The sequence below is a fragment of the Dermochelys coriacea genome, chromosome 19 (assembly GCF_009764565.3).
Source record: "Dermochelys coriacea isolate rDerCor1 chromosome 19, rDerCor1.pri.v4, whole genome shotgun sequence".
NCBI lineage: Eukaryota > Metazoa > Chordata > Testudines > Dermochelyidae > Dermochelys > Dermochelys coriacea.
In genome coordinates, this window is record NC_050086.2 from 11440223 (window position 1) to 11463038 (window position 22816).

Genomic DNA, 22816 nt, shown 5'->3' on the forward strand with positions numbered 1-22816 from the left:
TGAAATTCCTTACCCTTAAAGTGAGACCTCGAAGTTTTAACACAGCTTTACAATATTCCACAAACTCAAATTGCAGTTCTACTCTAATGAATGACTAAAAATGCCCCCTTCTTGTTCAACATCCTCCCTGTGTGTTTTCACTTATTTCTTTTGGCACTAGTTACATAAATGCATAACTTATAATTACTTAATGGAGTTCTAGATTCATGGCCAAGTTATGCCCTCCATTAGGACAACCCCAACTGACTTCTGGTTCTGTTCTTAGATACAAAGATGTAACTGTAGATGGAACTTGGTCAGCAAAATATCTTACAGGCAATGAAGAAGCAGGATCCAGAAAGAACCAGACCCTAGATTGACTTTGGAAGTGAGAAAAAACATTTTTGTTCTTCTAAACTGAGCTAGGTCTCTTGTGATGCAATAAAATGGAACCCCCCTGGGCATGGCTGTTTTTTAGTGACGTTACAGTAGAATGGTACTGTCACACTGTCTGCAGTGGCTAATGACTGTGAGGACCTTCTTCAGGGCAGACACCCCAAACTGGTGGTGTGTTCTATAATTAGATTTCACCAAGCCAGTGACAAATGTGAACTCCTGGATCACTATACCAGTCTTATCATGGAGTCACAGACTGTCCCCCCTAGACCCTCCAGATTGTCTTGCTACCCAGACAAACTGGACTTTGTGATAAAAGGTCACTTATACCAAAAATCACATTATATTTACGTTGCTTCCAGTCCCAAGAGACCAGTCACTTGCCTCAGATCATTAGTACTCTAGATCTTACATCAAAGATGCTGTAGCCACTTCTATAGTAAACTAACTAAAAGTTAGAAAAGGACTAAGAAAAGGAAATGAGTTATTGAGAGCTTAATCTAGGTAAAATATATGTACAGGTGAGGCACTGTTTGTAATTCCAAATGATGGCAGTGATGTAATTAGCTACCAGTTTCCCAAAAGTCTTTTCAGGGTTCCCAGATTCGCTGGGAATCTCCCCTTTGCATCTGGGACACTTGCCTGTAAGAGTCCAAACAGTTCAGAGATGCAGGATCTTTTCTTGAATCCATCTTTCTAGCTTCTTCTCACAGAAAACAAGCTGACAGTGTCACGACCCACATAGGCTTTTCCTTTGATGAGAGGGAGTGAGGAATGCATTTTGAGTCTTTGATCTCTGATCATCACACGCAATGACCATTTGCTTTGAAATTAGCTCTTTCCTGTTAGTTCTTTATTTGCATTCCACAAATCTTCTTTGTTTGATGGGTTATTTAGTTACAGGGGTATACACAATATAAATGTTTGCTACTACATTATAGTGCAATATACTACATGATTATAATAAAGGTAAGTGAAAACAATACAAATAACATCCCGCTAGTTTTCATGAAGGGTAAACACCAAATACACTCTTACACACTTAACAGTGACTTTGACCTATACTAACTAATATACAGATGAATTGGCCTGGGGCTCTGGCATGAGCTGGCACCTGGTCTGCCAGCATCACAGGCACTTTACACGAGTACCCAGTAAGTGAGCAGATGTTTCGTATAGCAGCCAAAAATATCCCCAAATGCAGGAAAGTCCCCATAAAGGGCTGCTTGCTTTTAGTGCCAAGTTTTGATTTTACAATAGAGAATTTATAAACATTTCAATGAAAATGATTTTTTGTTTAAAGTATGGCTACATTGCCATAGCAAACAAATTACCTTAAGAGTCAGCGTGTTACTTTGACTGTGCCAAAGTTGTATTCCTCTATCAGTTTATCGTGGATCTCCTATACAGAAATTCCTTGGGGGGTGGCAGAGCTAGAAGCATAGTGTTGCTTTGTACAATATATATTGGCATGGAACATCTTGACCTCTTCCTGTCCTCTGTCGCCAGGCAAGTCCATTGTGGACCTGTCTGAACGTGGGGAACCTATCTGCAGTACAGTAGAATGTATTTCATATCAAAGTGCCATGCAAAGCTCCCCAGGAGATTAATCACTACATGCAAATGCAAGTGATCTCTGTGTGAGTTGCTGTATCACACAGACTTGTAACGGCAAAGTGTAAAATCTACAAAGGGTGCATTGGACAGAGGCAAGGTTATTCAAACACTAGTGCTCTGACCAGTCCAGTGTCTTAAAAGTATGTTCACAGCAGCAGGGCTAGCACTGCAGTTTCTGTGCTTCAAATCTTTTCTTCCATTGGCTAGCAGGATCTGTGAGCAGCCCTGAATTTGTCCTCAGCCTCATATGCAAGGTCTACTAAGTGCACTCTCTTCAGGAGTGACTCCTCATTGTGACTGAAAGGATTGTACTATTCTCATGAATCCTTTTTGGCTAATACTTTGGTCTGATGTCATTGGTATCCAATATTGTGGTGGTTGGTGCTAGATTCCAATGTGAGGGGGCAAGGAAAGGCTTATGTGGAATGAAGGGGAGGATACTGGACCTTACTGGGAAAACCTATATGGTGACATTTGGAGAATGGGTAATTTTGTAGCCAGCTGTTACTTTCGCAATGATATAATCAGTCAGATCTCCTGATCTCAGTCAGTGTTATCTCGTTGCTTGACTGTTTCCTTGAATTATGTAGAATGGCCTTGACAGTGTAAACAATTGCCATTGCATTGTCTCAGAAGCTATACGAGTCAAACAAAATGCATAAGCAGTTCTGGATGTGGAAGCCAGGCCTGCATCGTATTTGGCATTTATAGCATTCTTCCATCTCGAAGGTGCTTCACAAACATTGATCCTCCTCACTCTGTGAGTTTGGTATGCAGCAGCTCCATTTTCTCCAGGGGGTTAACCTTAGGCTAAGTGGCTTGTCAAAGGATATAGAAGATTTGGTGTCAGATGGTGTTGGACTCAGCAGCTCCTGACTTCCACTGCTGTGTGCAGGCCACTAAACACTGCCTCTGTCAATTTAAAATACATGGGGAAGTTCTGAACCTAAGCCAGGAAATGACTGCAATAGTAGTATTTGTTATCCTTGACAGTTGTCACCACTGGTCAGAATTCAGCCCACTCTGAAACCCATTGACATAGCACTGTCTACATGCGGGCTTAGGTTGGGATAGCTGCGTTGCTCAGGGGGGTGGATTTTTCAGCGATATAGTTGTACTGATATAGGACTGTAGTGTAGACCTGGCCTAAGGCTCCCACTGTTTCTGCCAGCAGTAGGAAATTGTAAGAGAAGAGTCTATTGTGGACAGAGGCACCCAACTTACATATGACTTTCACTCTTTTAGGTCTGTTTGGAAATTCTAACCCAAGGGGATATAGAAAGTGGGGATATCAGAAGATGTGAGATTAAGCAGCACTTTAATCAAGTTAGTGAGGCATTTGGCTGCATGTTTATCCCTCCCTGCTACTAGGCGGGAGTGACTTGGTGACTGTGCAGCAGTGTTCTCAGTGAGGATCCCTCATGCTCTCTTACTAATCACTCGCCGTCCAAGTTAGTCCTTAATAGTTTTATAAATTGTATTAATTTGAGTGGCTAGATCATCTCCTTAAGGGTTATCTAGTTCCTCAGGTAAATATAGAGTGGGACCTGTATTAACTTGAACCACACGAAGTCGATAAACTGGAATGGTTCCTTTTGGAGCTGTGTCTCTATTAGTCAAATATTTATTCATGAATTGTTTCAGAAGGCATATCTGTGCAATAGACAGGGAGATCAAACCTGTAATTGTGTGCTAGCTTCATGCTGATGGAGATTCCTAGTAAAACAGGCTTCACTTACAGAAGGAAGCTTTTAAACATTGTGTTTGTGTGTGGATCTAAAATACTGTGCAGTAGTTACAAAATGTCAATGTTTAGAGGCGTTTTGAGTTACCCAGGTGAAAAAGTATCTTCCTCCCTGAATTTCTGACTCTTGCAAGTGATGGAGTTTAGCTAAGTCTATTTGCAGTTCCTTTTAAGAGTGAAACTGTGGTGGGGAATATTGGTTTCTCTTCCAACTGTGTGTGTGTGTGTGTGTGTGTGTGTGTGCCCCCCAAATGATCAGAAGCAGACACTGTTTATGCCTAACTTGCCTTGCATTTTAACAAGGGGTTCCTAGTCTAGTCAATTTAAAATAGAGCAGGTGCCATGTGGAAGTTGGTTGTACCCCAAAAGTTTAAACTAAAGTGCTTTTATCCATTTCCCTAGTCAGCCAAGTACGTGAAGGATGGTAAGATTCCCTTGCATTGTCTGGTTCTGTTTCTCCATATTTTATTAACTTACAAAGAGTGTAATTTCAGTATATCAAATTCTGGGTAACTTTAGGAATGAGGGCTAGTGGAGCTTCCCTTTCTGAGTTATACATATAACAAAGGCACTTACTGTTAGCAGAGTAAATGCTGTAATGTTTCATGGAGTGACCCTTTCTAGGGCGCGGCAGCAAAAGGGGAACTTAGTTGCTGAGACTTTGTGGGAACTTTGAAAAGGAAATAAAATTTTAGCTGTGTAGAAAGCTCTTCCCACCATTCTTCTCTCTGTTACCATAGGCAGTGTGGGGAGGCATTCAACTCAAGCTGATAGTTTGCCACCTTGGTGCGCCAGACTAAAGTTAGTTTGGATGGTGTCTTAAGTATTTCAGAATGATGTGCAAGAGCAGGCTTGTTAGCTGGGGCCATAAACTGTATTTATGCTGACTAACTTCTAGGGTTAAAGCTACATTTTTATTATGTTTAGAAGTTTACAATGGATTGTAGCCATAAACATTACTAGTAATAATTAGCTTTTATAACTTCTGCATATCTAGTGCCTGGCCACACTAGTCCCTTTACTCTCCAAAAGGTTGCAAGGAAGGTCATGCAGCTTTGCTAAAGGAGTCCTTTTTTAGTTTTGCTATTTTTCGGCATTTGACTCTTAAGCTCTCGGGACAGGACAGGGCTCACATACTTTGTGCTCATAAAGTGCCTACCATAAACTGGTGATCCAACCCTATCTGGTTACCTGTTCACAGTATTTTGCAGCAATAATTCCTGTATTTTGCCAGCTGAGTGTTTGGTATATGAATATATTTTGGTTTAAAAGGAAAGAGAATGTATTTTAGATACATGCTGCAACTTTTTCTCATACTATTCCCCTTCATCCAGTGGCTTGCATTAGGAGGAACTAGATGACCTCCTGGTTTCATAGAATCATAGAATCTCGGGGTTGGAAGGGACCTCAGGAGGTCATCTAGTCCAACCCCCTGCTCAAAGCAGGACCAATCCCCGATTTTTGCCCCCTAAATGGCCCTGTCAAGGACTGAACTCACAACCCTGGGTTTAGCAGGCCCCCATGCTCAAACCACTGAGTTCCCCCCTCCCCCCCCACGTTTCACTCTGCATATCCTGCTTCTGACAGCTCTTGCTCTTTGAGAGAGGAGATGGTGGTTTTAAATGAGTAAAACAGGGGGGCTAGAAGTTGTGTGTAATAGAAAACTTAAAGGTAACGTTTCCATATTCCAGTTTGTTGTGCCCTCCAGTAATGCAACTTGAATGTGACAGGTGGGCCCCCTATACCTGATTGCTTGAGTATCAGTAGAACATGCTATCACTTCACTGCTTGTTTGGTGCTTTGTTGGAATGTATCCTGTTGCTGTACTTTTGTCAGCTTTTGACCAATATTTACTTTAATACTATTTCAGAATACTCTGAGAAGCAGTTGGAATCTGCCTAGGAGAGTTCGTGGCCTAGAGACAGTATAGTCATGAATACTTGAAATTATCATGACTTAGCCAAGATGTGCCTGGATCTCAAATTTTGTTTATAGGTTCCAGAATGTGAAGGAGTGCTTTATTGTCAATCAAAACTATTTAGCATACATTTTAACTATGATGGATGGAGAAGAATGGAAGAAGACATGAAAATCACTCCACATAAAATCTGCTCTTATTTTGAATTACATTTCTGAGCTTTAGCCTCATTCTCTAAGTAGAAACAGGCTTATGGCCATAAAACCACCAACTTGGCACAGAAGTGTCTTGTAAGCATTTTAGCTGGGATTGTGACAGAGGTTTGCAAGCATCCTTGGTGCTCTAGCCACCTGATCAGTATAATTCTCAGAAGTATGGCCTACCTAGCACTGGTATCCAGTATGTATTAAGTAGGGAGCAGCAGCACTGTGGCTATCCTCAACTTGTTGGATCATAACTCCTCCTCCCTTTCACTTTGAGATCAGGAAGAAGCTGGAGTTATTGAGTAATCACTGGATACAAGGCCAGCAAACTGCTTGAGGAAATAGGAGTTTCCTAAGTGGAAACTTAATAGGAAGTTCACAAGGAAAGCGTGTGACTAGTAACTGGCTTACCGTAGTGACCTAGTGTGCCTCCAGCACAGAAAAGTATGATCAAAGTATCCAAAATCTAAACGGGATGCCAGTTGACTTGTGAATAAGCTTTCTTATGATCTGGGTGAAGAGGAGGAGGTCACATGCTGCATTAACTGTTGTGACGGTTTAGATTTACTACCCACCTTTCCAACCACTCACTCACTTTACATTGGTTGGTCAGTGATAGCTAATACCTTTTCCAAATGTTTGTGCAAAGTGTAATGGGAAATCAAGTCAGATGGCTTTCATAGCACATTTGAGGAAGTTTTACAGATACTCAGCACTCTGTGAATCTTTTAGTTAGTTCATTTCTATGGATTCTCCTAGCTATATACAAAATCCTGCAGACTGTCTAGCATGCACTGAAAACTTTGTCCTTCAATTGAAGTGAGCAATGATTGGGGGAGTGTGTGCGAGAGAGAGAGAATTAAACACAGAGAAACTTTGTTAAAAATATGTTCAGTATGTTATCACTTCCCCCTTTCTTTTCCCCTACTGATCTTTCCCCTAAAAGAATGTTTATAAATCCAGTACGGTTGCCTTATCTTTTTAAAAATTAATACATTTACCTTGGGGTAAGAGCCCTGTTTTTTACCTAATCTCCCTGTAAGGTATGCTGTCACTGTGTTGCTGACAGGTTCTGAAGGAAAACACCCAGTATCATTCATTTGTTTTGAATGGACAACTCAAGCTTGTGTGGAGTGAATGATGCAATCCTCCCTTCTTTAACTCTGGTATGGAGCAGAAATGTCAGAGTCACTGTTCTGTTTCACATTACAGTCAGAGTGTGAACGTCTGTGTCCACATAGAGTAGCTAGTGCTTGTGATCATGATGGGTTTCAGGCTGTAAAAGTAACTCTGTGACCTGTCTCAAAGTAGAGGTACATAACAACCAAGTTCTCAAGTCAAGGTGGTTTCCTGTGTATAGCGCCAAATAGAAGGCTTTCTGTGGAGGATGTCCCTAGTACCTCTCTACAGTCCACACCTAGCCACAGTTTGCAGCTCTTTGCTGTGTAATCTATATACTCATATGTCTGGGAGCAGATATCAACACTTCCGCTCTGGGAAACATTACTGTGAGCATCCGATGAAGTGAGCTGTAGCTCACGAAAGCTTATGCTCTAATAAATTTGTTAGTCTCTAAGGTGCCACAAGTACTCCTTTTCTTTTTGTGAGCAGTATTGTCATCCTCCTTGATTATGATTTATAAGAGCTACTGTATGCACAATTTTTGTACTGTTTTAACTAGATTGGCTTAGAAACTATATAGAAAAAGCTGTGCCAATAGAGGTACCTTTATATTGTTATAACTGCAGCTACACTAGGGAATTGCCCAAATGTAGCTAGATCGCTCTTCTTCCCCCCTCCCCTCCGCCCCAATATTGTATAGTTGACTTTTGCTGGAAGTTTCATTACTCAGTTTTGTTTATAAAAGGGCTTGACGGTTGAATGTTGCTGCACCATAGCTACTTTTGCTGTTCTGTCACTGAGACTTTATTGGACTAAATTCAGCCCTGCAACTCCCACTCAGTCACCAGGAGTAATTATAACTTAGGCCATGTCTAAATTGCAAACTTTTGCTGATGGAAGTGACTTCAGCGTGAAGCCATCGCAGTTAGCCTGTTGCTCATATGCGTGTGTGCTTGGCTCCTTGTGTTGATGCTGCATATACTCACCAGCCGTGCTTGTGTCGATGCACAGTGTAGTTATCCCAGGGTGCCACCCGCCACTGTCCAGCACACTATATTTTGGGGAGTTTTGGCAAGACATGGTGGGGCAGAAATGAGCGTCTCGGGCTGACTGGGAGCAAGGGGTCAGCTTCCCAGCATGCCACGGTCTCCATCCCATAATGTCATCTATATCCCATAATTTTTGTGTGATGTATATCTATATCCCACTGACCCATTCAGCCCTCCTAGCTGTCCTCCATCTCTTATGAAGCATGGAGCCAGCACAGGTCTCTGCTATTGTCATAAGTGTTGCAAACACAGGATGCACAAAGGTAGATTTTGTGGCGGGCAGATTGCTGTGGGACATAGCGAGAACAAATTAAAGATTGTTTTGTGGCGTTCGTGGAGCAGCTGCAAATGGTGGAGTGCCACATCTGGGCCTGGGAGATTAGCATTGACTGGTGGGATTGCATGATAACGCAGGTTGGGATACTGAGCAGTGGCTGCAGAACATTCAGATGCACAAGCCCACGTTCCTGGATCTGTGTGTTGAGCTTGCTCCAGCGCAGCAATGCCGGAATGAGAGCTGTGCTGACGGTAGAGAAGTGAGGGGTGATCGCACTATGGAAACGTGCAATGCCAGATTGCTGCCAGTCAGTGGGAAATCATTTTGGGGTTGGAAACGTTCACTCTGGGAAATTAATGGAACAGAACTTAACAAGGGAAAAGAACATTCATGTCCGTTTCAGATACACATGCAGCAACCGTGGCTTTCACAGGTCAGGGTCTGTGAAGCTGTGGTTGTCCTTAATGTCCCTCAGTGTGGTGTGGTCAGGGTAGGGACGTGTGGTCCTATGCCTCATGGAATGTTAAGGTGGGGGTGTAGGGAGGTGCTGTAATGGAGTTCTCCATGGCTCGCAAAGGCAGGTGAGCCTGTGACTGTTAAACCAGTAGGTCCATAAGAGTCTGCAGCATCTGTGTTTGCTGCTGGAGAAACCCCATTATGTCCTGCACCTTTCTTCTGTCAGCTGTGTCCTTCTTCATGCAGTCTGCGATATCACCCTCTAAGTCCTCTGTTCGTGGTCTGATGCAGCACTGGCTTGCATGATCTCGCTGGACGTTTCCTCCTGTGTCGTCCTCTTTCTCCTCATCTGGTTCAGGCAATTCCACGAGTGTGGAGGGAGAACCCCTCAAAAGTGCCATGGCAGCAGCAACAGATAAAACACAGAGGTACCATTGTCAATAGAGTCACAACAGAAAGCAAAAGCTAAGATTCAGAACTCCCTTCCCTTGCTCCCCTAAAGATTGACACAAGATCTGTTTATTGACACTTCTGCTTTGGAGTGCTTGTGTACGGCTCTACTCACAGCCAGCCATGGTGTGTATGGCTCACCATGGGCAAGGGAAATGAGGAGAGAATTGCTTGATTGCATGAAACTGAGTATAGGGCAATGGCAGTACAGTACACCACTGTAATGGAAAATACACGTACACGCTTACCCAAGATTCCTTCCCCTGCCTCAGGCTTGCTTGTTCTTGACTTCTAGGACTGACCGTTCTCTGGTGGAGTCTCAAACAGGTCCTGGCTTGTGGCATCTGGACAGCTCTTCCCCCACCATCCCCGGTCACATGTCCCCCTTCTTCCCCCACTTGTCCTCACTGTTCATGCTAGGGGGCCTGTGACTTGGGCTCCTCGGAAGTATCCACGGTGGTGTGCAGGGTGGTGGTGGGGTTTCCACCAAGTATGGCTCAGCACTGGATTGACTCTTGGCTTCCCTGGCCTTCTGATACGCCTGCCGCGCTTCCCTTGCTTTCACGCAGCACTGTTGCTGATCGGGGTTGTCCACCTTCTCCTGCATCCCCCATGTAATCTGCTTATAGAGGTCTATGTTTCTATGGCTGGTACAGAGCTGCATGTGCATGGCCTCTTCTCTCCACAGGCCCAGGAGATCTCGTGTCTTATCTATTCCAAGCCTAAGCACATCCGGAGCATGTAGCTGGCTTGGGCAGCTGCACACAACAATAGAGAGAGCATCTAGATGTGCTTGCCGAGCTGGGCAATCTGGGGAAAAAGTGTTTCAAAAATTCATGGATCTTTAATGGGGCTTCCAGTCTCCATGACCCCAGGCAGTGGAGTTCACAATTGTGACCAGAGTGGTCAGTGTCAGGCATTGTGGACAGCTGCTGGAGGACTGTTAGGGTCAATATAAGTTAAGTGGCATCAACACTCATTGCATGAACCTTAGTACATCAACCATGGCTCAGTGCCACTTGGGGAGGTGGTGTAATGGGGTGCTTAGATAGGTGGGAGACCTACTTACGTGTAGGCACATGCACAATTAGGTCAATGGCTTACGTTGGCCTAACTTTGTGTTGTAGATCAAGCCTGAAGCTGTGCCCTGAATATGGCCAGTCCTTTGTCTTCAGTGTACAGGCTTTTCTTATTTTACTTCAAATGGGAAGGGAGCAGTGGTTCTTTAACCTTAGCCCACAGGGAGTCCTGCCACAGACTCTACCCCACAGCTTGCTAATGTGAGACTAGATCAGTGTTTGGTTCCTGTAGTATTTTTTCCATCGCTGCAGGGATATTCCTCCCAGACCTTTCTCCAAGCCAGACAACTTTCATCTGCTGATTCAGAGAGAATATGCAGCCCTGTTACCTCTGGACTTTGTCTTCTTCACATAGCTGTGTATTTAAAAGGCTTTCTGCATGTTTGAAAATAAACAGCTCTTTCGTGAAGTGGAGCATTTTTGTAATTCAGAGGACTTTAATTGCTCATAATATGGATCCAAAGTTCTGTAAAGACACAATACTTCTGATCCTGTCTGACTCATCAGCGAGAATAATCATGATACATATAATTGGAGTATGAAGGTGCATTGTGGGGGGTGAAGATAAGAACAGTGCTTTCAAGATTGTGAAGCAGTTCTGTGTGGGGGGACGTTAGACGTTTGTCTGCAAATCCATTACTCCATTTGGTCTTGTTGCTGCCTTGAAACTGTCCATGGAAACAAGATCCATTTGTTCAGAAGGGACAGTTTAATGCAAAGCACGTTACATCTACAGGTAGAGCAGAGGGTAAGCACTTTGCTTTGTGCATGTTTTACAGCTATGCTTAAAGGCGGAGGAGTGAATCTGCAGGTCACATGATTTCACAGGTAACTTGTCAGAATAGGCACCAGAGATGCTACCACTTTTTCCCACATGCATTAATATAACTAACTTGGTGAGTTTTTATTATAAAGCATGTCCCAAGATGTATATATGCCAGCCAATCATTGTACAGTACACTGGCTCAATATACCCTCAAGGGTAGCAGAGCAAACACCTGCTGCTGCTATCTAATGCACTAATTTGATCTGTAATATCCAGTACATACCCAGCTACTGGTTTGATGGACTGAGACCTCATTTGGAAAATGGCTACGTCCTTTGGCCACCCGAATTGGCTGCCCGTGACCAGTTAGTGTATTGGGAATTGTGATCATTTTGTCAAGCAGAGCGCTATGGAGAGTGACTTCTGTTCCGTGAAATAGAAGAGCTGTGATGCCCGTGGGCTGTCCATAGTGGACTTTAGTGGTGGTTAGAGCTAGACTAGAGAGCTGGGTTTGGAGCAAATTGCTACATTGCAAGACGATGCTGCAGCAGATTTTGTGTTAGAGACACTGTCTGATTAAGTGTTTAAAACACTCCCTTACCTATGTTACAGATGTCATTTTGGATTATTAAAACAGAATTTTTTAAATAGCGTTCTCTACTGCTTGGCTTCGGCATTTTGTTTCCTTTGACCGCAGAGCATTGCAGATCGTTTTCATTTTTTGCTTTCCGCTCACTATTGTGATGCTGCAATGTGGGAATTTTTGTGGGTTTTACAAAAATTGTTTCCATTTCTATTAATCATAGCTTTTTCTGCAAAGAGATTCTTCTAACTCCTATTATGGGTGATAGCCGATGCCTTTCAAGGGGCCCTGTCACATCAGGCAGACCCCACATTTAGGTTTTGGTTTAAAAAACAAAACGAAAAACACAATTATATTTATTATAATATACATGTATTTAAACTCCAAATGACAGATTGTTTTCTTGCAATGCAAATATCCCCTTGCAGCGTTTGCAACTAAACATCACAGCATCATTCTAGTGCATGAGAACCAGAATAGAGTCATTTTGTTTTTCCGCCCAAACAGAAGTTACAAAAAGTAACCGAACAGCATAAGTAATGAAAAGAAAATCTCAGCTTTTTACAATTCATTAGTTCTGGATGTTTGTTACACAAATGTATAGTGGTTTTTTTTTTTTTAAATATGGTCTTAACCTTCTGATGCTCCTTTACTTTTATCACATTCCAGGCTTTTGTACAAATATCAGTTCTGTCTGTATTGTTTTAGCAAAAGGGACTTGATGGAGCTAAACAGCTTATTTTTGGTTTTTTTTAGGCCCAGGTATACTGTAGTATCTAGTTGATTTTGTTTGGGAAGTGAAATGGCTGAAAATACAGCGTGCAAACTGTTCTCGGGTAGAACCTCCCTCTCTCCTCCTTCCTGTTTCTCAGCCTCTTGGTGCTTTCCTGCTAAACTTGATGTAAGGAGCAAAGGGTGTTGATTATTTGGACTATGCAGCTAAGCAGCTAGAGTGTGGTTGGTAGTCTCCTCCCCTGCCTGAGTTTCAGCCCTGACTAGTGTGCACTCTGGAATGACAGGCATTCCTGCTTGAAGGGAGCTGGCATGGACGCTTATTTATGAGAATCACAAGTGCCTGGGATACAGGAAGAACAGGAGCTGCGGTGGCTTGGCTGACACCCGGGCCATTTCCTGAGTTCTGGCAGTCTCCCGGTCACAGGGCTCTGGATTTCCCCCCACCCTCCAGTGTGGATTTCTCTCTTTCGAAAAAGGCTAACGGACTCTCCCAGGGTAGTGGTGTGTGGTCCCCCCGACCCCTGCACCGCCTTCAGAGAGCTACTTTGAAAAGAATCTAAGCATGGGGCAGACACTGTTCTCGAGACCAGTACATCCAGCTGCATTCGGTGAGTAATGGAGGGCAGGAGAAGTCTAACAATCTCTAGCTGGGGCCGAGGCAGGGATTGCAGGTGAAGCTGGGAAGTACATAGAAATGGAATGCTAGGATTGTGTAATCTGCATAGATCACATTAGACTTGGAGAAATGTCTGACTCTGAGAAGAGTAACTAGAGGGGAATTACTTTGTGTCTCTCCTTTCTCTCTTTGCTGTTTAAGCTTATTTACTATGCAACACATTAGCCTTTGCGGATAACTGTAGTCAGGTTCTGTACTGCATTAGTTAAGGAACTTTCTCTGATCTTGCTCACTGCTGCCTGTCAGGTGCAGGGACGCTGGTTTATAGAGCCCAGTAAAATTCCCCACATTTGATTGCAATTAAACATTTTATACAGCTGCAGTATGGAACTGATACACAAGTTGACCGTTTTGCATGGCATCACTGAGCTTTTGGGGGTACCTTTAATATTTTGAAAAATGGGCTTGGCAGTCTTCTTTCTACTTGATTCTATCTCTGCCATTTCTTCCCTGCTTTATACAGAGGGACGTCTGTGGTCTTGAATTCGGGGGTACTGATGCTCCGACTACATGGAGTGGAAGAGTCCTGATGTACTATGGATATCTAGCAATTAATCACAAGTGCCAGCCCAGTACTTTAGATTTTGAAAGCAGAATTTGATTACTTTGCTGTAGACTAATGAATTTAGCATGGCATTGAGAGTCTGCCTTGGGTTCGATTCCTGGCTCTGGGAGAGTGCTGTGTGACCTAGGACAAGTCATTTCAGCTCTCTGTGCCTTTATTTTCCTGAGTGTGAGATAGGGTGAATGCATTTGCCACATTTCACAAAAAGCACTTTGATATTTGGAGGTGGAAAGCATTTATATAAGTGTAAATTATTCATTCCCTTTCCATTAAATCAGTTTCTCAGCCTTATAACTTTGAACTTTTCTGGTGCTTTCTAGGGGAATAATTAGCTTTAGGTTAAGATAGAGATTTTTTTCCTTCTTACTGGACTTGTTCAAGAGCTGCTAAAAATAAGTGGTGGTGGGGGGCAGTAAAACTTGAGTCTTCTCTGCCGTCAGTGGAGATTAATAGTGCCTTCCCCTTGAATTTATGATGTGTTGGAAGGCAGATCTATTTGGTCTTGCCTGGGCTGCCCTCTCAACCGGGCGCCAGAGATTTCTGTACTTTTTAGTGAGAAGGGAGGATGACACTGTCATCCCCTGCCCTCAGAATGTCTTCTCCATCTGATTATGTGCCATCTATAAATTCCTCTTATTGCACAACTTGAGTAAAGGTACCCATTGAATAGATCCTGAGATTTTAAGGGACAGCTTTCATGGGCTCTCTTGTATTGACACAGATAAGATGTTCTTTCAAATAAAAATCCTGTTAAGATGATATTGGACAGAGATGCACAAAAGCCAGGGAAGTTAAAGGCTCACTGTGTCCTTACTTTGCCCTGTTATGGTGGAAGAGGTTGGGGAAGTGCAGTATGTGTTGTGACCGGAGTCTATTGTTGCTTTTAAGGTCAAGACATCTCCCTCCATCTCAGATATGTCTGTAGCTATAAATATAGATACATACACATACGCGCACTCTCTCCCCACCCCGTTCTTGCTCTCTCTCTCTCGCCTCCCCCATTTTTATATAGTTTAAATTAAATTGAATAGGAAGGTAGAAACACCGAAGTGGTCATCAAAATGGCATCTCCATAGTCAACAGATGGCTCCTAATTTTTTTTTGAGTCATATCTGCTTACTTTCCTGAAAGACTTAGTTTTGCTACTTTCAGAGACACCGCATCTAGGGTAGAGGGAGATAGATTTTACTCTGGGCTTGTACATTAGTGGCTGATATTAACAGTTAAGAGTTAACAGAACTGTTAACTCAAGACCTAGCTGCAAAATCACTAAGTGATGGCGCGATGCTAGACAGGACTCCTAGATTCCAGGGTGACTTTGCAAGGCTGGCATATTTTTACTTACAAACTAATTGGTCTTCGGTCTGTTCTACACAATGAACTTTTGCTGGAATAGCTGTGTTGGTCTGGGACATGAAGAAGTGTAATCCTTACCCTGACTGACACCACTGTACCAGCAAAAGCCCCTAGAGGAGATGGAGTTATACCAGCAGTTTTGCCGGCATAACTTATTTTTCTTGGGGAGTGAAGGGGTGGAAGTATATACCAGAGAAGCAGTTTTGCCTGTGTAAAAAGCATTCAAACTAGGAGTGCTCTGCCAGTGCCACTATAGCCTTCCAAGTGTATACCTGGCCTCACTCTGGAGTCATTGAGGGACGATAAATAGGGGACCTGTCTTCTGAGGGTTTTTTGTTTTTGTTTTTCCCCCTGTAAAAGGCTGGGATGTTTTGTGGCCTGACTTTCTGGAGTGTGGATATAGGGAATGGGCTAAAATGCTATCAGAATGTATTTTTTCCTTTGTCATTTCTTTTTTCCTGCATAATGAAAATGTTTATAACCGGTCCTAAAGTGTTCAACTTCAGACCAATCTGGTGGCTGTGCTTTATAGTCACATGGGAGTTCATCTCTGGAAGGTTATCCCATCAGTCTGACTTGCTCAAGTGTGTTGGGGGTGATGTTAACCAAGAGGGTGGTGCGACTGAATTTCTTTCCTTGTATGATCTGAAAAAGAGCTCAAAAGCTGCTCTCTCACTAACAGAAGTTGGTCCAATGTTCCAGATGTTGCCTCCATCATCTAGACTTTCCTTGTGGATTTCAAAGGTGCAGAAGGCCTCTTGATAGCCTCAAAAAGCTTCCCACTCCTGGAACAAATGTACTTAATATTCTGTCAATATGTGGGGTTATTCAGTTTTTCAGTAGAACTATGCATATTTTTGATGGTAGTAATGAAGTTACTGCATAAGTGCTGTAGCTAGTTTTCAAACACTTTTATTAAGATGACAGACAAAGGCCTTAGCTTACAGCATGAATACATACATCCCTCAAATTTAAGGCTTTTTTAAAGTCTTTTTAGTCCCATATAAACAAATTGGAGCCTATGAGGTTAAGTACACTGACCATAGTGCTGGAGCCACATCCAGGATAATTAAGGGCAAGGTGCATTGGTTTCTTTAAAGGATGTGACATGAACAAGATGAAAATGCCATAAAATTAGGCCTTCTTTACATATAAACTTGCACTGGTTTAGTTAAAGCAGTGCAAATCTTCATGTAGACACTTATTTTGATTTTTAGATTAATATGTTCTACTTAGTATAAACTGAAATATACCTGGTTTAACCTGAAATAAGTATCCATATATGGCCAACACATATAAGAGGCTTGGGGAGGCTAAGACTCCCCAAAATAAAGAAGGCTGGCCGTGCAGGGAGCAAATGCTGGATGCAGGTCGCCTCCCTTTGGAGGTGTGCAGGCCTGATGTCTTTGTACCCTGGGAGCAGGAGTGCCGGAAGCTCCCTAGAAGTGTGGGGGGAGGGGCACCAGTACCTGGACCGAGCCCCTAGCCCTCCCCTCCCCTCCAAGGCCCTGCCCGCACACCATTCTCCCCTTGTGGGGGAGGCCCTGCCCCTGCTCTGCCTCTTCCCCCCCCGAGACCCCCCGCTCTGCTTCTCCTCTCCACCCCTTCCCCCTGTTGCTCTCCCTTAAGGCAGGAAAAAGTGGGAGGGCATAGCCCTCCCACTTCTAAAAGTGATGGGGCCAAAGCCCCCTGGCCATGGACACATCATTTTTTTTTCCTGCCGTAAGGGCAAGCGACGGGTGGAGAGGAGTGAGTGGCAGGGCCTTGGGGGAAGAGGCGGAGCAGAAGGAGGTGGGGTGGGGGTGGGGCAGGGGAGGGGCCACCATCTGGTCACTGGTGGCCCCACAATTCTAGGGAGTTACCAGCACTCCTGGGAGTGGCCTCCCCAAACAAAAAACTCATTTGCCACCTACGTATCCACACAGCCTTTTGCATAGGTTTAAAATACCACCTTAAATTGAATTTCTGCATGTAGACAGGTTTCAGAGTAGCAGCCGTGTTAGTCTGTATTCGCAAAAAAGAAAAGGAGTACTTGTGGCACCTTAGAGACTAACAAATTTATTTGAGCATAAGCTTTTATGAGCTACAGCTCACGAAAGCTTATGCTCAAATAAATTTGTTAGTTTCTAAGGTGCCACAAGTACTCCTTTTTCTTTTTTGCATGTAGACAGGCTCTGAGGCTCACAAATAAAGGACTAATCTATGAATTGACTGGGGGAGTTCTCTAAGAGCAGAAACTTATCTGGTGATTGGTAGATTGCTTGCAGTAACTCCCATAAATAAAAAGAAATTGAACCACTTTTATATGAATGGTAATCCTTTAGGATGAAGTGGTACAGGCCAACAACAAATTCATGAAAGGCTAAATGCAATGCCAGCTCACAACAAACCATCGGTGTTGAGAAATAAAATCTTGGGTTTGAGGTGGGAGAAGAACAGTTATTTCTTAACAAAAGCAAGATTCTAACACATTCCATCTACCCCGGTGGTTCTTATGACTCCCATCGCGGGTGCATCATCCACCCTGTCACTCTGTGTGATCATCTTGAGTGTGTGTGTGCTCACCGAGTTCCCCTCTAACACTAGTGTCGTAAGAAAATATGCATAGCGTTAACATTTCAGCAGGAGGAAGGATGAGCTGGTAGAGCCTCCCTCAGTCAGGAGGTGTCTGAGACACCTGCATTGTTCCTCTTTCACACACTACTCTGCAGAATGGGTGGGGAAAGGAGCATGTCGTTTATATTTAATCTAAAACAGGGGTTCTCAAACTGGGGGTCAGCACCCCTCAGGGGGTCACAAGGTTATTACATGGAGGGGGTCACTAGCTGTCAGCCTCCACCACAAACCCTGCTTTGCCTCCAGCATTTATAAGTGTTAAATATATTAAAAAGTGGTTTTAATTTATAAGGGGGGGTGTCACATTCAGAGGCTTGCTATGTGAAAGGGGTCACCAGTACAAAAGTTTGAGAACCACTGATCTAAAATATAGTAGGAGATAACAGTATACAATCTGTTCTGACTCTGAATTTCTATGAAGAGTTTCTATTTTTCTTCAGGAGCACAGGAGTAGAATCTGAAAATATCTGTAACCTCCCTCAGCTTCATCAAACTTCCTGAACATGTAATAGTATAGTGTGACTCCTACACATATGGGATGAAACTTCTTGAGAAGATTTCCTTATGTTCTTCAACCTTGTACGCTGGCAATGAGCTCTAAGGTGGATGTGGGCATGGACTCAATCTGTGCTGATGAACCAAGTTAAAAACATGATTTAAACTTATTTGTAGTAGCTATACTGGTTTAAACAGGTTTTTTTTTTTTTAAAAAAAAAATCACTGAAAACCATGCCAGCCTAAGGTCTCTACCTAGCTTAGAGCTCTTTTCTAACTCAGCTTGGCTTTGTGATTTTTGGTGTCTCTTCATCCCGTATATCAGAGGCCCCGGTGTTCTAAAAGATTATCTGGGTACCCATTGCCATTTTAAAGAGGGATGGGAAGGATCTATGAATGTCAGCTAACAAAATAAAGGATTCTATTATTGAGGTTTTTACCTGAAGACTCTCCTATACCTTTTTGAAAGTTGGGTACATAGTGCAATACAAAAGTGTGTTGCAATGGACATGACCAGATTACACCATTTGAGGGATGACGCCTATTTTACTGAAACCCAGAGATCCTTGCTCTGTTGCAGGATTTCATCCATCAGGATATCTGACTCGCCATGGTAACTTGAGGCAAAAACCTCTCCCAGAAATTCCATCACCAAGCCCTGCAAACTTCTTAGGAATCAATGACACGTCTACAGGAAAACATTAAGCCACTAGTTGACTGTGCTGGAGGCAATCAGCTTGGAGTGTGTCAGGAAATCTAGGCCTTGGAGAATGTATAAGAAGCTGGCTCCTGTCGATGACGTGGTTTCTGTTGGATGAAAAGTGCTGGAGGCAGCTTAAGGGCATTTTCATCTTTAATGCAGGAGGAGAAAACAAGGTTTGATCAATTTTAAAATGCCAAGAATAAAAGAAAACTGTAGGACTTTAGTGCAAACAGCAGTGTGATCTCTTCTGTGCATCACAAGTGCCCTCGACAAAATTGCTTTTAACTTTGGAGAATCTCATTCGTGTCTTTACTTTTCTTTAAATGTGCTTCTGATTGGAATGTCCTAAATTTCAGCAGGAAATGTTTGTGTGTTTCAGGGAGGAAGGCTTAGGATGCTTTTGCAAGTGCACTGGGAGGCGTGTGGTTGCATAAAATATGATGGGACCAAAGTGTGTGTTAAACATGTTAGCAAATCGTTAGAGCTTTTGACCTTAACAGAATTCTATCAAGTGGTTAAAATGTACTTTGTGCCCAACAGGCAAGACTGGCCCATGTTTTAACATAAGCATTGGGATTGCTGTTAGGCTAAAACATGATCCTCCTAAGCACCTTTACAGGTGTGCATTAGACAATGGTGAGTGTGGACTTGAAGGGCCAGCTGCCTAAAATGTGTGACTGAAATGGGACACTAGTTTTTTAATGGAGGTGAAGCACTAACGCTTGGGTGGGAGAACATGCTGGTTTGAAGTTGTAGCTTTCTTCAGAGTTGTGGTGTGAAAACAGTTTTGCCATCACGAGGCAGTCTCACCCGGAAGCATATTAACCTGTCATGATAGATTTGATAGAAACCCTTTTAGACTAGATCTATACAGTTATTCTTTTCATTAAAATTGGTTAAATAAGGTTCTTCTGAAGGGTGTAGATGAGTATACATGTGTCAGAGGTTCTTATTTGACTGGCTAGTGACAATACTTAGAGCCCTGCATGGATACATCATTTGTATCCACATCTGAACTGCAATCTGCAAAAATGGTCCATGGACATCCAGATCCAAATCTCGCACCTACCCCCATATGGACGACTTGAGCTTGCCACACAGGTGGGTGAGAACTGTGCTCTGGGGGGAACTTTGGAGGAGCTGCTAGAAGCTCACACCCCTAATTTCCCTTTCCTATTTTCCCCAATCTCTTTCCCAAAGCACTAAATTGCAGTTCTTTAGCACGGTTTCCCAGCTGAATTACTCAAATAAGGAGGGGGGTGTTCTCTTGAACTCATTATAAAACAGCCTACAGACCTCCTACACTTCATTATGCAGCAGAATAAGGAGAGGCAGTGAGAGAAACCACCTTTTCCAGACACCTGTGGTGGAAGACTCAGTGGGTGCCAACATCTACTCCCCTTGTGTGCCATTTTCAGAAATTTGTTCACTGGTCCCGTTGGAAATGTGCTGAAACTGAATGCTCACATGAGTCCAGTGTCTTTCCTTGGTCTTCCAGGGGATTGCCCACTGATCAGAACAGTTGCTGAGTAATGACACTACTTGAAATACATGTCACTCTAAAGCATATCTGCAGCAGCTGATCCACCCTGTAATTAAGAGTGCAAAGTGAATATAACTTATAATGGCTTCATAAGACTGCTGTTTTAAATGGCTGTGTGCACATGCTCTTCCTTTCACAGTCAATAATTAGCACTATTGGGGAGCATGGCACTTTACAAACCCAAGTGTAAGTGGTGATGCTTGCAATCTAACTTTGAGCCTGTATGATTCGTCATGTTTCCGACAAAGGAGGAAGGGAGCTGCTCTCATGACATAATCTCCTGACAGACAGGAATTCTCAGTGAGAGATTGCTCAGTACAATGCAATGAGCTGATACTGATGGGCAAAATAGTGTAGAGTTTGACTTAAGGTATTTGTGATAGCCAGAACTGAACGACGTGAGAGAATTAAATAGTGGATAAATTCTACCTCCGTGCTTAAACCTGTTTGGATTTGTGCTGATTTAACTTTTTTTGGCTGCTCAGTGTCAAGTTTGGAATCTTGTCTGCATCTAGGATTTTGGTCCGTCTGCTTGCTTCGCCGTATCCTCCCTCTGATCCCCCCCCAGAGGTGGCTGTAGAAGGAGAGCAGATACGGTCCTCCTCCTAATTGGAAATGGAGAAATTGCAGCTTGTTGAGCTGTGGTCTCAGTTAATTAATCTGTGAACCTGACAGTTAGCTTATTAAAAGAAAACTGATTCCATTTTGCTTAGTGCAGCACTCTGAAACCTCAGGTGGCAGAAAGTGCTCAAGCTTACATTTCTTATACCGGACCTGACTGGAGATGTATTTGAAATGAGTTTGACACAGGTCTTCCGTAATGCTGGTGTTGCACCTTCAGTATAGCAATGGTCACCAACCCTAGGCTCAAATGCCTTCATGGCACTTCAGTTCCAAATTCAATTCACAGTTTGTTCCTGGCAAGAATTTCTGCTTGCCCTATGAACTTTCAAAACGCTCTGCTGAGCAAAGTGAATGCAGCTCTTTAAAACTACACTCATGACTCCAGGACTAATGCTTCACTCTCTGAAGAAACTGCCTTGAAACATCTAGGCAATCTATCTTTGGTGTTAAGTTTAAAAGTCCAGTCTGATTTTCCTGTGACTAACCCAGGTGAACATGAATTAAACTAAGAGGTATCTTTTGTGCTTGCTTTTCACACAGGTGTGGGACTACCCTAGTTTGTTTACATACTTGCAATAATTCATCAGTTTTGTTTGTAACTGAATCAAGTTTTGAACTTGCCTTCCTTTCTGAAATGGTTCCTAGCTGTGGCTATGGCCTCAGCTCTTCACTGAGGCTGAGTGAATCAAACTTTTCTAACTGAGAAGGTAGATCATTACTGCATCGAAGCTGGTCTCCAGTGAGTCAGGAGAAAAATCTTTATAGAGCCGGAAGAAACATGCCTTATAGGCAAAATCAAATTGACCCATGTTTGGGCCTAGGATGTCAGGTTCTAAAATATATTCCAACTAGTTCAGGCAATGAAATGTTGGAAAATGCCTTTATGTTGATTGATTCCCTTTCCTCCCTTTCCTATCGCTGCCACCGCAGACCTTCATGAAATTGACTTCTATGCAAAACTCCTCCTGTTCTATCATTTCACATCAGACTATTTTTGTCAGTTTGCTTTCTGATCATTTATTCCATGACCCCACTATTAGCAGCCATTAAAGAGCATCCTGTCTTTACATAGAGTCCTGCATGTTCCTGTTGGACTCACTGGAATACTATTCCTGTTCCCTCTGCATTATTAAAACGCCTTCTGTTGTTCCCTTCTCCCATTGGGGGGCCTGGTTTTGCATGCTGTCACTTCTTCACCCAAGAAGTAGTTACCAGCGGCCCATCAGTGCTGCTCTTTATGAGCAATATTGCATCAAATAGTAACTACTGAGTGGCATACACAGCATTCTTTGCCTGTAGCTGACTGGGGAGCAAAAGATTCGGACTGTTTACCTAATCTTTTTCTATGAGTATGTCTACACTGCAGGTGGATGTGTGGAGGTGGGAGTGATTTGCAGTCCATGTACACATACCTGTGCTAGCTTTAATCTAATTAGCTCACTAAAAATAGCAGTGGGCATGCGGTGCCACAGGTTACACAAGAAGGTATGGATCCAGGGATCACTTAAGCTTATGCAGTCCTTGCTGCCATGTCATCACTGCTGTTTAGTGAGCTAGCTACATTAAAGCTAGCGCAGGTCTGTGTACATGAACTGTAAATCTCACACCCCGGCTGCAGTGCAGACGTACCTGATGAACAGTGTCATGACATGAAGATCCAAGTGTCTGTCAATGAAACCCTAGTGAAATACAACACGTAGGCCTTTCCTATTTTTTTCTCTTTCTTTTCAGATTTGATCTCCCACATATTGTTAAAACATATCAAGTTCTGACATCTGGTACTCCGTCTTCTGATCGGTGTTACATAAATGTTATGATTAAATGTATGATACTCTATTTGGGGTGTGCTGGACTTAGAAGTTGG

General features: G+C 43.1%; 1 protein-coding gene across 8 annotated transcripts in view; it reads left to right on the forward strand.

The window, feature by feature from the left end:
• PHACTR4 (phosphatase and actin regulator 4) overlaps window positions 1–22816 on the forward strand; it is a 100497-nt gene that overhangs the window by 54953 nt on the left and 22728 nt on the right. Inside the window, exon 1 of one of the 8 annotated variants that reach the window (XM_038377771.2) lies at window positions 12517–12982. The exons of 6 other annotated variants lie outside the window; for them this stretch is intronic. In XM_038377771.2, the coding sequence (XP_038233699.1) occupies window positions 12937–12982 (46 nt within the window). In that variant the 5' untranslated portion in view covers window positions 12517–12936. Of the gene's footprint in view, window positions 1–12516; window positions 12983–22816 lie in introns of those variants that run through there. One more of the 8 variants, XM_038377774.2, reaches the window with a different exon arrangement.